At 47.0% G+C, this 14364-nt stretch overlaps 2 protein-coding genes across 2 annotated transcripts in view; one reads left to right on the top strand and one right to left on the bottom strand.

Annotated features, from left to right (window-relative positions):
* Positions 1-11511, bottom strand: part of UNC93B1 (unc-93 homolog B1, TLR signaling regulator) — a 28551-nt gene extending 17040 nt beyond the window's left edge. Inside the window, 4 exon segments of the mRNA XM_029575482.1 lie at positions 672-825; positions 5686-5827; positions 8482-8882; positions 11301-11511. Coding sequence (XP_029431342.1) covers positions 672-825; positions 5686-5827; positions 8482-8598 — 413 coding nt within the window. The 5' untranslated portion in view covers positions 8599-8882; positions 11301-11511.
* The window catches only part of ALDH3B1 (aldehyde dehydrogenase 3 family member B1), a 54932-nt gene continuing 51288 nt past the window's right edge, over positions 10721-14364 (top strand). The window contains exons 1-2 of the mRNA XM_029575485.1: positions 10721-10918; positions 12676-12876. The gene's annotated coding sequence lies outside the window, so the exon portion shown is untranslated. The remainder of the gene's footprint in view (positions 10919-12675; positions 12877-14364) is intronic.

Below are 14364 nucleotides of genomic sequence, written 5' to 3' on the forward strand. Positions count from 1 at the left end.
TGTTTCCATGAGTCCTAAAGCCAGTGAAGTAATAATCTTGAGTGCACTGTAAGGAGCAAAGCCAAAAGCCAAAGTGCCTTCAACACCCCAAAAAAAAAACCAAAACACAAATTTTATATATAATGGGTAATGGGAATTATTTTGTTGTACATTTGATTTTGATGCTTAAACTGTTATCGTATAACTTTTATTATACCTTGTTCAGGGTACCTAGCTGATAAATAAACATTTTATTTATAAATAATCACATACATTTAAGTCTACTCAAGTGAAATGTCAGTGTTGCAGGGCACAGGGCTGTGTCTGTACGCCCGGCACCGCTACATAAATGGACCGGTGGTTTCTACAGCAGACTGAGGCACTGAGGAAGCTGCCTCGCCATTGGTCAGAATCTCAGGCTAAGCTGACTGGCTGCCACCTGATGCTCTCTGACCAATCACAGCACTTCGTTTCTCCCAAGCATCTTATAATAATTCCCAGCTCAGGGTTCAAATCCCTCCTGTGCTGGCACCAGTGAGTGAGCTGCAGAAGTGACACGCTCAGGCCCAGGGGAGAGGGCGTCTTGTTTCTGCAGTGATGTCCCCCTGGGGCAAAAGAGCAGCACGGAGGGCCTGGATTTACACAGTGGGCATGGGGCACTGGATTTACAGGGTACACAGTGTCTGTGGTACCTAATGAGAACGGGCGTGTACAGCAGCGCCACAATGGGTGTAACGTTAATTCCCATCAGCATCTTGTTGTCGATGTCCCGCAAGCCCATGGTGCCGTACTTCACCTCTCGATACGTCTCGTCGTAGTGCAGGATCAGCTGCATCTGCAGTAGACCTGGGGAAGGAGTTCAGAAAAGAGCAGGTCAGGCAGGGCCAGGGCTAGAACTCCCAAATTCACATACAAAGATAAACCCCATCCCCCCCCCCCCGGAATCACAGGGTCAGTTTCCGCTGCTGCGCCGCTTGTGTGTGTGAGTGTGTGTGTGTGTGTGTGAGTGTGTGAGTGTGTGTGAGGGGATCTTGCCCTGTTACTGCCCACGTTGTATCTGTCTGGTGATGGGGCAGAGTGCGTGAAGTTCCCAATTGCCATTGCCTGTGGCTACACAAAGGACCTCATTACCTTACAGAAGGACTGGTAAAAATTCTCCACATTTCTCTCTTATTTTATTTTATTTATTTATTTAACACTTTTTTTTATACCGACCTTCATAGTAATAACCATATCGGATCGGTTTACATAGAACAAGGGTATAACTGAAGCGACAACTAAAGTAATTAACAATAGAGGTGAATAAGGCAAAGTTACATTTAACAAGGAGTAAAAACTTGGAAGCTTAGACAGCTGGAAAGAAAGGTAAAAGGCAGGAAGTATTTATAACATAATACGATAGAGCACACGGGTTAAAGCTTAAAGTGCCTTAACCTGGAAGTGCCAGAGTCCATCGTTCAAGAGGGTAAAAGTCCATTCGTCTAGATTAGAGTAGTGCGTCCAGGTGAGAGTAATGGCAACTAGTGATTGTCTGGAGGATCAGAGAAGGCTTGGTGAAAGAGCCATGTCTTGAGTTTTTTTCTGAAAGTTAAGAGGCAAGGTTCCAATCTGAGGCTATAGGGGATGTTATTCCAAATAGATGGGCCTGCTATTGAAAACGCTCGGTCTTTGGTCGAGGAGAGGCGTGTGGCTTTAGTTGGGGGAAATTTCAGAGTTCCTTTGTGAATATCTCTAGTTGGTCTGTTGGAGGAGTGTAGTTTAAAGGGGATTTCAAGATCGAGTTGAAGTTGATGGTGGATGGATTTGTGTATTAGGGTGATTGATTTATATATGATTCTAAAATTCACTGGTAACCAATGTAGGTTTCTGAGGATGGGTGAAATGTGTTCTCCACGGCTGGTGTTGGTCAGTAATCTCGCTGCGGCATTTTGTATCACCTGCAGTGGTTTGGTGGTAGATTTGGGGAGGCCTAGGAAGAGGGCACTGCAGTAGTCTATCTTGGCGAATAGCAACGCTTGGAGGACTGTCCTGAAGTCATGGAAAAATAGGAGTGGTTTGAGTCGTTTTAGAACCTGGAGTCTGTAGAAGCAGTCTTTGGATGTGGTGTTGACCATTTTCTTTAGGTTTAGTCGATTATCTAGAAGTACCCCAAGGTCTCTAACATGCTTATGGGTGATGTAGGGATTATGTGGGGATGGTGGGAGGATATTTTCTTCGTTTGAAGAGATGAGGAGGAGCTCCGTCTTCGAGGCATTAAGGACCAAGTTTAATCTGTTGAGGAGGCTGGTGATAGATAGAAGGCAGTTATTCCAGTGGATGAGCGCTTTTGAGATAGATTCTGTGATAGGGATTAGAATCTGCACGTCGTGTGCGTATAGATAATGAATTAGATTAAGATCGGTTAGCAATTGGCAGAGGGGGAGGAGGTAGATATTAAAGAGGGTTGGGGATAAGGAGGATCCTTGTGGTACACCAAGAGTGGACTTTGTTAAAGGTGATTCTTTATTATTGATTTTAACTTTGAAGGTTCTATCGCAGAGGAAGGACTTGAACCAACTGTGGGCTGATCCGGAGATACCGATATCTGCTAGGCGATCCAGAAGGATGGAGTGGTTGACTGTGTCAAATGCCGCCGAGATGTCTAGCAGGACTAATAAAAAGGAGTAGCCTTTGTCTAAACCCATTAAAATATGGTCTGTAAGTGAAATGAGGAGGGTTTCCGTGTTGCGTGATTTGCGGAATTATAATAAAAGCCCTCGGCTGCAGTAGCGCTGGCCTGGCTTGCCGTGGCGGGGCAATGAGCTGTGTGTGCCGGCGAAAAAGGGAAGCAGTGGCCTGACCTGTTTCTCTCACTTCCATCCAGCGCTGCCTTCTGGGGGACAGGCAGGAAGTGAAAGCAGGACAGAAGTACCCTGCGGTCGTCATACCTCGTGACGAGAGCCAGTTTCTGACTCATGGGGGCGGCTGGATTCTCTTATCCTATTCAGGGCTTTTGCTTTTTGTTACTGATTAACAGGCCCAAGCTAGCAGTGCCCAAATCTAAAGGCCCGATGTGTCACAGCATTCAGCCCTAGGCTAAGGTTATCAGATTTTTTTTTTTCCCCAATTTTTTGGAAACTGCCACCGAATTTGCACGATTGTCCCCAAGGCCGAAAGGATTCACAGGAGCCTCCTGGCTTTCCAGGACAGGCACAGGTCTGGGGAAAAATAGCAAAAACTCACACAATTCCTTTCCTCTTCCAAAAACTTCCCCTTCCAGACCCGTGAAGGAGCTGGCAAGGACAGTGGCTCTCCTTGAGTTTCAGGCAGGGGCCCAAAATTGTAGAGAACAGAAAAAACACCCCAAAACTGCCACACTGCTCCTTCTCCTGCTCCCCCTCCCTTATTCACACAGGAGGTCAGCAAAGCCGGTGCTGCTATGAACGGTGCAGCCCTCAGGGACGAGGGCCGTGTGGAGGAGGCCTGGAGGGTCTGGCAGCAGAGCCCAGCCCACCCCAGCAGCGGCAGCAGGGGGCCCACCCCAGCAGCGGGAGCAGGGGGCCCAGCCCAGCAGCGGGAGCAGGGGGCCCACCCCAGCAGCGGGAGCAGGGGGCCCAGCCCAGCTCCACAGGGTGAAAAGGCACAGCTCGGCCGGTAGGAACAAGCAGGGCTTTTCTTCCAGGCCTTTGGGGGATTCGGATTTAGACTGCATTTCTTATGATGATTTTGATTTAGAGTTCAGTTGATATTGGGCAGCTTTATTTATTTATGTGTTTAGTTACTGTTTTCTGATTAGTTACGGGTGTCTCTTTTATTTGAATAATTGTGTGCGTTTTATTACGCAGCCGCCTGGATAACATGTTTTTTTTACAAGGCAGTTTATCAAATTTTAATAAATGAAATAAAGTAAAATGAAACAGGAGGAAGACCTGGCCCGGCCCAGCTTGGTGGCTGGAACAGGAGGCCCGATTTTGGCAGTAGCAGAAACAGGAAGATGTGGCCTGGCCCGCCAGTGAGGGCGGAAGCAGGGCTGCAGGAGCAGAATTAGACACCAAGAGCAGCAGTGGCAATAGAAGAACCATGGCATCAGAAGGAGGAAAAGAGGCCTAGTCCTGACGACAGAGAAGTAGCAACTGGACCATGGCGGCAGAAGAAGGGGCCTGGCCCAGCAGTGACAAGGAACAGCAACAGAAGACTCCGGTGGAAGCAGCAGCAGAGGGAAGTCCACCAGGGCAGAGAGGATGATGACTGCAGCTGCATAGCAGTAGGTGCAGAGGCCTACAACCCAGAGGGAGGGGAGCTGCAGAGCTCAGTGGGGAGGACTGAAGGAACAAAACAGCACTGCATACATCAAGTAGTGCTCTAAAAATAAGTAGTAATAGTAATATAAGGGTAATGACTGAAGGAGAGGTACTAGAACCAAGGGTAGAGAGTGATGAGGAACTGGGGATGATGGGACAGGATCTTTCACCTTCCCACCCAGGCAAGTGAATTAACTGCTCACTCACTACCGGTAACTACGGGAACAAGTGTCCCAGATTCACCCACCAAACATTTGTCAACCTAACCTAAGATGCAGATGGAAAACTGATCAGATCCCAGCTCTTTACAGAGTCCCTTGCAGATAATGCCTTGGAGAACCTGGAAAATTGTGCCTGTGAATGGGGGCCGTGCAGGAGGAGTGGCAGAGCTTCAGGGCCTGATGCAGCCCACAGAGACCCCAGTGTAATAAGACGCGATTAAAACAAAATGTGCCGTGAACTTCAGCCCGCATTTTCTTTATTCACGAGCTAAAAAGAGTGAATGGTATGCGACTGCATCGACAATTAAAAAAACCCTGCAAACTCAAAAATGTGAGCACAAAGACATACTCAGCCTGCATAAAACATGTTTTAGGAACCTAAACCATGTTTTCTGCATAAAATGTGTTTTATGCGTGCTTTACGTATAACTCGTATCCTGTACACAAAGATCCAGAGTCCAGAACCCCCGCAACATGAATTCTAGGTTCAGCCTTCATAGACTAACACCAGTCCCAGAAACTTTACTCCTCTTCTTCCCAGGCATTACAGTTCCAGCATTAAGAAAATCGGAGTTCAACCAGCGCACCTCTCTGCACTGAGGAGTAATAGCAAATGCCTTGATTAACATAGGATTTGCATGTAGGAGAGCTAATCTGCGTGCACATACTTCATGTACTAAACTCCTTGTTAAATCGGGAGTCGAGTTCAAGCCACAGAAACGGGCACACAACTAATGCTAACGCACCTTATTACACTGGGGCCTGAGACGGCACGCGAGCACCACACAGGAAATGAGATACAGAGAGGGGGAGAGAGATCCTGCTGAATATTTATTCTCTTTTCATTGCAATAAAGTGCTGGAAAAAAAGTGCAAAAAATGGAATATAAAAATCTAAATAAAATAAAGTAACCTCAAAGAGAAACTTACAGATATATTGGCAAGAGACACCATACGAGAGAGAATAAGAAAATCATTTTGCTCCAGATATCTCTGTTCCCCCAGTCTCAGTCTCTTTTTTTTTTTTTTCCAGCAGAAGGCTTAATCTTCCTGCTTTAGCCATGGTCATTACATCATTGTGCACCCAATGGGGCATTTAGCCCTTCCCAAGATATCGTGTAGGTTGTAAATTTCAACCACAAGGCCATGGAGGGCCCACCCTCAGCTCAGAAGCGAGAGAGCAGTGCAGATCCCTTGGGAACATACCCAGGTACACGCCGTAGGTCAGCATGCCTCCCACGCTGGCCGAGACGACATTCTTGACGATGGCAAGGCGCTTGCGACGGAAGTATTTCCGCTCTTCTTCTTCCTCATTGTAGTCTTGGTTGGGATCAAGAAAATTGTCAATCTGGAAAGAAAACATATGCAGGAGCACGGTGGGTCCAGCAAGCATGGGAGTGACATTATTACCATTTTTATGGATCAACGTTAAAAGGCTGCTCGAAATTTAAGACGGTGTGAGCCCAGAGCTGGAGCCAAACCCAAGGTTCAGAGCAGGAAGATAACAATTTAGTAAAGGAGCCTGCCATCTCCGTAGCTGAACTCTCAACTATCTGGTCCTTTACCCGCTCTCATTCTAAACTGAACTTGTCAAGATCAATCTCACTCCAAATCTGCTGCTCAAAATCTGACTTAAATTGGGATGAAAGAACCAGTCTTGCAATAAAACAAAATGACTTAAGAAAATGATCTGGTCAAAGACTTTCGTTAATTGCAAGTCCAAGATAATGTTTCTTCCCATAAAAACTGTAGGAAGTAAGAAAAGGTCTAAAGTATATATGTTGGATGGGCCACTGTCAGACCAAATGGTAGCAACAGTAGTCATAAAGACATGTCCAATAGAATGAGGCTGGTCAATCTCAATGTTAAAAACTCCTATCAACAGCAACCAGTGAAAGCGAAATGATAAGGAAGAACAAAATTCTAACAAGGTGTCAACCGACATTCTATTCCATTCAGGCAGATGATAAATCAGGCCAATGGGCCAGGGTCCATATTGCACCACTAGATTTTCACCTCCAGCACTTAACCTATGAGGAGCAAGCTTTCAGATAAAGTAGAATAAAAAAAATAAATACAACCCACCCTCCTACAGCCACTTCTAGCATGATGAAAATAGGAGTAATCAGGAGGGTAAAGTTGGTTCAAAGAGAAGGTATCAGCTTCCGAATGCCATGACTCACTTATTAAAAATAAATCTAAGCTCTGTTCTAAAATTAAAGTAAATATCATCTCAAACGTATTACCCACCAAACGAGCATTTATTTATTTATATATCTATAAAGGCATGACTGAGCTCACAATTCCCGCTTCACTTGGTGAAGGCACATCAAATAGCAAAGACTGATCCCGCAATCTATTCGATAATCTATTGGTCGAGGGCTACACATAAAGTCCCAATTACAGCAATAGAATTCTTCATTATCACAGCCAACAAACAAAATCCAGATGGAGACTCTAAATAAGTGGTTCGGAAGGGAGTGAAGATCCAGCGAGGATGCCAGCGAAGGGGCCAGCAGTGGTGCCCTTTTCAAGGACTGACAAGCACTTCCTGATGATCTTGTAGTCATGGAAGTGAGTCTGGCAGGCCCGGAAACACCTCTGAACCCCTCCAATGAAGTGGTAGACCAGTTTTTATGGGAAGAGACATCATCTTGGACTTGCAATTAACGGAAGTCTTATCTTAAGTCATTTTGGTTTTCTCCAAGAAAAAATCCCTGGGCAGGGATTCATCCATCCTCTGATGATGCTGACTGGGCACATAACAGACCCACAGCCAGTTACAGTCTCTCTCCTCACGCCCTCAATCAGAACAGACCCACCAAGCCATCATCATCATCGTCATCATCAAAGCGTGTTACAAGAAGATTATAAAAGATATGCATCAATCCATTAGGGACTTACAACAGATGATTCAATAGCAGACAAGTATATCAAACTCTAATGGGACTAGAACTGGGGAGAATAGGAGACAATACTATTTACATATAATAGAGAATTGTAGCGCAGGCAAAGTATAACAGATATATGGTTGTGTAAGGAGTGATGTGAGTGTGAACACTTAGTGCTGCATCACAGTTGGCGCTGCCTCATGGGCGACCCCACAAGGCCTACGCAGACTGTGGGAGAACGCGCTTTGAAGTGGGCCAAGCTGGAGCTTCACCTGTACCAGCTGCCTCCCCAGCGGGATGAGCCCTTAGGTTCTAGCGCCGGCAGGATTAGGTGGTCGAAGGAGTCCAGAGACAGGCCAAGAGTCGGGGCTGGCAACAGACAGGAGGTAGTCAAGGTTCCAGGCTAAGGCTAGGTCAAGGCGGCAAGCAGGGGGATTGCCAAGATCTATAGCTGATGTCAGAACTAGAGAATCAGGCCAAGACAGACATGGCACGGAGAGACATGACAAGACAAGATGGATAAGACCAGATGAACCAGGATACAGAGAACAGGGACAAGACAGGTGGACAGAGAGAGACAACAGAGATTGGGCAAGTGCAGAGGCAGGGCAAGGCTAGATGGGGAGAGGCAAGGCTTGAACAGGCTGGATAAGGCAAGGCTGGGCGAGACAGGTTGGATGAGGCAAGGACGAGGCAGGCTTGGCAACATGAACTGCAGAGCAGGAGACCCGCTGCCGAGGTGCCAGAGAACGGGATGGCTGGCCTTAAGAGACATCATCAGCCGGCACCACCAGAGCCATTCCTGCCGCAGGGTCTTCTTAAGTGGCAAAAGCGCACATGCCCCGTGCTTATCGGCACGCATGGAGATGGCAGCATACAGCCGTTAGGGAGGAGAGGATGGTGTCTGGCAGGCCAGCGGTCCTTGGAGGGTGCATGAGATACAATGACACCGAGGTACAAGTTACACGTGTCACCACCATCTTGTTTCCAAGACACCACACATCCCTGTAACATTACCAGATTTAACCGGGCAAGAGCATCAGCGTGGGAAACGCACTGAATCCCAGCCAATGCCGCAACCAGCAGCAGAGGCGAGGGAAGGGGCACTCACCTGGGCCTCGGCACCATCCAGGACCGGCGTCCCATCTGCCACTCCTGCCCCAGCCTCGCCGAAGTCATTCCCCACAGCGTTCACGGAGGCCTCGTGGTACAGGTTTAAGCGATCCATCTCCGCCGTGCTCCTCTCCCGGGAACCTGCTGCCCAAGACACTCGGAAAGCTCAGGGCACACAGTGCGCGCTCCCCCACCTGCATTCACTCAGCCATCCACGCTCCCTGGCTCCGGTCCTTGCATCTCAGCGCAGAGAAACAAAGTCAAGGACGAAAATGACCACAAAGATGAGCTGCTTTCACTTTCTACGTTTTACTTCCTTTGCCTCGCTCTCCTATCGGGCGTTTTCCTCGTCGGTCAGTCCGCGTCTCTTTCTGCCTGTCGTTCACTCTGTCTCATTCTCTGACAATTTGTACAAGTGTTGCCAACATTTATACATGGAATAGTGGAAAAAAAAAAAGAAAGAAAGAAATCCAAATATAAATGAAAAATAAAAACCACTCCAGGATTCTGGTGCCGGTCAGTTGGCCTGGTGATAGGATTCAACATATTTTAATGGTGGAGCTGCTGTTTCTGCTCGTTCTTTTAATGGACGTCTTTAATTTTCTCTGTCAGCTTTGGGAAAGGTGCATCTCTGATATTTTTACATTTTTCATGGTACAGGAGAAAACACATTTGTTCCTATTTCTCTGGTGTTGCACTGCATGCAGAGTCCGGCTGCTTGGGGTTTCCAGTTAATTGCAGGTTACTTACTCTGTATTTGGTCAGGTTCTGCATGCGTGACAGAGGTGAGGGATTCTGCTAACCTGTAGTTTCTGTGTAGGGATCTATCACAGTCCAGCTTGTTCTATTCCCCCCCCCCCCCCCCCCAATAGGAAGCATATCGGTGTTCTAGGGCACAGTGCAATATTTAATGTAACGTTTTCCATAGGGACAGTTATTGTTGTATTCCTAAGAGCTGGGGCTGTTTTGTAATGGTAGATTTGCCACCTAAGTGCTGAAAGTGCTTTTTATTGCAGGTTTTGTATTACTTTATAAAGTATTGGTAGTAGATGGAGTTTTTCTTGCTGTTACAGTTGCTAACTCCTGTCTCTCACCCTTTCTCTCTGACTACAGATCCCTATGGAGAACCTAATGCTAGCAGAATCCCTTACGTCAGCTGCATATGCAGAACGCAGACAGACCCTCGCCAAATACAGAATAAGAGACCACAAACTAGAAGGCAGATAAAACCAGAACTGGAACCCCCAAGAAACAATCCGACAGTGCAGAAATAGAAACAGAAATGCATTTCCTTCTGTACTGTGCAAAATAGAAAGGTATCAGAGATGCACATTTCTCAAAGCGTGACAGAAAAAAATAAAATCTAAACCTTCCCACAAAGAAATGAGCAGGAAAATTCCCTATCATACTGGAAAACAGGCAAAACAGCAGCAAAATAGATCTGTGACCGGGCCAAAAATGTAGTCTGACCAGGGACAATACAGAACATCACTGGAACCCAGGAACTGCCTTTATTCCTCTTCTGTGGTTTGAAATGCTTTCTTTTTACCACTTTTTTTTTTTAATGTATATTCCGTCTTTTGTGAATGAGAATTACATATTTGGGTCCTGTAGATACTTCCCTATAATAACCCGAGCATTGCCACCGCGCTGAGGTTCAGCACACGCACAGGAAAACTGCTTTTAACTCCTGATGCAGTAAGCTCAGGCGATGCTAATGCGCCCAGACCCAAAAGTCCTTCTAAAGAAAAGGCTTAGATGGGAACTTTAAAACATACGCGGGTGTGCACGGGCTGCAATTTTCTATCCTGCGCGCACCTACGCGAGCAAGTTATAAAACAGCCCTGGCGCCTGCACCAGGGGCATCGAATGTGCTCATCTGGGAAATGTCAGCTTTGAGCCGTGCAAGTGGGGAATTGTACAACAGGTGCACGCACAGCCCATGCCCAGTTTCACCAGTTCAGCCACCAGTTTGCCCATGCTACAGCTAGATCCTGCAGCCCCCCAGTTAACTCAGACCCCCTCAAGCACCTCATAAATGGCTGGAAATCATTTTATTTAGGTTTACTCCTCCTCCTCAGCAGAAGGAGCTTAGCACTGAAATGGACCTGGCCGCATGCCCGGGCCTGTGCGCATATCTCTTGGCCCCGCCTCAGAACACCCATTCCCTGCCCTCCCCCGTGCAAGATATTCGCGCATGGGTGCTTGAGCGTGCATGCGGGCTGCTTATAAAATCGGGTGGACTCGCGCAGGTGCTAGATGCACGCACAGCTCCTGATTTTGTGGGCTTCTCTAGCTTTCAAACTTCACCATTTAACGTGCATCAGATCATGATTCATGCACAGCTACAGGTCCCAGCACCAGAACTCCGGCTTCGGCCCTGGACACTTCACCCCACCTGGGTCCGGTTGTTTCCAGCACTAAGAAAACACGAGGTAAGCCAGCGCAGCTCTCTGCACTTGCGGGGGGCGATAGCCAATGCCATCATTAGTACGGGGTTGCATGAGAGGGGCTAGCCTGGCTGCACATTTTTTTTGTGTGTGTGCAAAACTCCTTGATGCATAAACAGTAAAGTCTGTGCACGGAAAGTGTGTGCACAACTGCACTAGGTTACTCCACCCTAAGGCATTGCCCTCATTCTGATTCCATGGGGAAAGGCCTTGCTGAATCTGGCAGCACATGCACACACTGTCGTGCTAATACGATTTCTGGAAGCTTGAAGTCTCTCATGCCTTCTGTGGCAGTCCCTGCTCCTCTCTCTCTCTCTCTCATGCCTTCTGTGGCAGTCCCTGCTCCTCTCTCTCTCTCTCGTCTTACCTGACCCGGCTGCCCAGAGCAGGCTCTCCCGGGGGACGTCTCACTCGCTCCGGGATCTTAGGTGCAGGCTTTCTTTCCCCCACTGTCTCCTCAGAAAAACGCTGCTTGCTTTGATTGTGCAGCTCCCGAAAATAAGAATTAGAGAAGCACAGAACGCACTGCAGTCCGAGGAGCCGCTTTCACTTCCTGTTCCTCATTTCAGTAAATCGAAACTTATCTTCCTTACAGGGCTGGGAGGGTGGAGCAGGTCCTGCCAATCCGTCTTCTTTGGAGGAGGAGGAGTGGGATTAGCATAGGGGTAGCCAACTACAGTGCTGGAGAGCCACCCCAGGTCTGTTTTTCAGGATATCCTCAATGAACTTATGCATGAGATACATTTGCATGCACTGCTTCCATTGTATGCAGTAATGCTCATTGCATACTCATTATGGATATCCTGAAGCCAGGCTCATGAGTACCCTTGGGTTAGCATCTGACTGTGTTGTGTTGTAACACCTTTAACATTCTGGGCCCTTCCTTGCCATTTATTTACTTAAATCCCATCTTCCTTGCAACTTTAATTAAAAATGTACCTGACACTCACAGATCAATGCTACTTTACTATTGGAAAATAGAGAATTAGTGTTGACCAAGATTAATTAAACCCTCTACTATCATGGCTCTGTGCTATCTGGTTCTCATCAGGAAGTCGCCATGCACAACCTCTTTTCCTTATTACCTGCCTTCCAGCTTTCGTTAGGTAGAGAGTGTTTGGGCCGGCTAAATACTTTACTAAATTTCCGAGCTCAATATGCTCTTGGAAGAGGGGAAACTCTCCTATTCAAATTTGGGAACAAGCCGGGGGAACTTATGGCAAACCTGGTACGTTCTGCAAGACAGAAGTCACATATCCCTTCTGCAAGACAGAAGTCACATATCCCGCGTATGAGGAGCCAGCTTTCACTTCCTGTTTGTTCTACTTTTTTTTATAAATAAGATGTATGTTGCTCTGTGCCTCACTGCTTCTGGCACTCCCACGTTAGCTAAGCTAATCTGTCCTGGTTCCATTTGCTTAATTCCACACAAACTGTGGAGAGTCCGGGGAATTCTTTCAGCGTGCATCTGCTTACATCGCTAACCAGATTAAAAGCCAATGGACACCTTTTTTTTTAATTGAAAAGCAAAAATAAACAATGATTTTGGTCCCAGATAATTGTGATGATATACTCCAGGCTCTTTAATAAATGGTTTTGATGCTGAAGGCACTTTAGCCTCTTGTTTTACAATACAGAATGAAATCTTTGAATGCAGGCTGTTGTGTCACATAAAACTGTCACCTTTTTTTAAACTTTTATAATTAAATGAAAGATGTTTTTAATTCACCTCTTTTTAACAGAGCCTTCGCCACATCAAACAACGCTCGTCTCTTTCTACCACAGTGCAGCCAATCATCTGCTGCTGCGGGCTGGCAGGCAGGCAGCCAATCAGTGACAAGCATCAGGACACAGGTCAGAGGCCAAGAGAGAGGCACTTTTGTCCATCCCATGCTGGAATCTGCCGGCGCTGGACGCCCCTGGCCACCGCACATTCATAAAAGGTAATGTGGTTTGCTGGAGGAAGGGGCAGGAGGTCATGAGGGGTGGTAAATGACCCCCTCCTTAGCTCTGTTTAGTTTTTGTTGTTGTGAATGATCCCAGGAGGGATTGTCTGTGCCTTCGACAGGGGTGCGCGGCTCCTACCCCAGATAATTCCAAGGGCATAGCCGATGAGTTAATACTCATAGAGGGGGATATAATCGTAAGCTCTCAGCTCGGACCTGTCAAACACCGTCCAGGCATCGGACAGGTAGGCTTGGTCGCGGCTCCATCTATGGACGGATTATGTTTCGGATTTCCCTCTTTGTTTGGGCCGTATTATGGTGCACAAAAAGTCTCCTCATCCTGCTCGCCCTTTCTCACCCCTCCCAGCTCACTGTCTATGGCTGACGGCGTGATACTGCGTCCTGCTCTCTGTATCGACCTCTTCAGTTGTGCGTAGGGGTCACCTGAAGCCGATGAACCAGGTCTGGGTTTGCGCCACTACGTCTCTGGACCTGCAATTCTGATGGGGTAAAGCCAGGACGGTTCAGCCTTCCAGTTGACAACCCTAGTTGTGTGAGCCACCATTAAATAATATTCCCCAGCCGGACTGCGATTTCCTGGTTTCTTCTCTCAAAGCTTCCATTCCCAGATCAGGCCCCTGCTGCTTGAGGTGACGACAGTCAGCATTTTTACGGCCTTATTTACTAAGCTTTTTCCCCCCTAGACACAGAATGGGGAATAAACCTTAGTAAGTCAGATCCTTAGTGACTTTAGGCTTCCCCATATTTCTGCAGTACTTCTGCTTCTGCTTGGCCAACTCGTAAGAGTCACAAATACCAACAATCAGAGGACACTACATTTTATCTTGTACATGAATGTCCAGTATGGCTAAATAGGTTTTCCCATATGTTGGTGATAACCTTATGTTTATTAATACCGTTTTTCAATGTGTTAATTTTTCCTTTCCATTTTAATGCAGTGTGTTCCTTTTAATTCTCATTAGTGATTCTGCTTATCCAAAGCCTTGTAAAAACTCTCTCTTACCCGCTCTCCATCTCTAAAGGTTGTCATTTACTTAACTTATACTTCAGAGGAAATCTTCTTCCTGATATAAACCTTCTATTTTTGCGAGAGTGGAGCCGTCGGCCCGACACCGACAGCGTTTCGACTTATCCCGTCTTCTTCAGGGACTAAGAGAGATTTTTTCTGTCTCCGTATTCTTCTTAAACGCTGTAAAGAGTGACGGACTTGGCGGGATATCTGAGCCACAGGGGTAGGAGAATGCCGGGCTGAAACTCCAGTTCTTTCAGGCTGCAAACAGGTTTGGTTTTCAGGGTCACAAAACCGCCAAAACTGACCATAAACTAGAGCCGCCATATGGAAATACATCTTATGAGCGCTTACTGTAGATAGCCTGGCTGAAAACCAGGCCTAATTGCAGGCCTCGAGCCAGAGTTTGGGACCCCCTTTTTTTTTTAGCAAAAACTGAGTGCGAGTGATGTTCC

The sequence above is a fragment of the Rhinatrema bivittatum genome, chromosome 13, assembly GCF_901001135.1.
Source record: "Rhinatrema bivittatum chromosome 13, aRhiBiv1.1, whole genome shotgun sequence".
NCBI classification, from domain to species: domain Eukaryota; kingdom Metazoa; phylum Chordata; class Amphibia; order Gymnophiona; family Rhinatrematidae; genus Rhinatrema; species Rhinatrema bivittatum.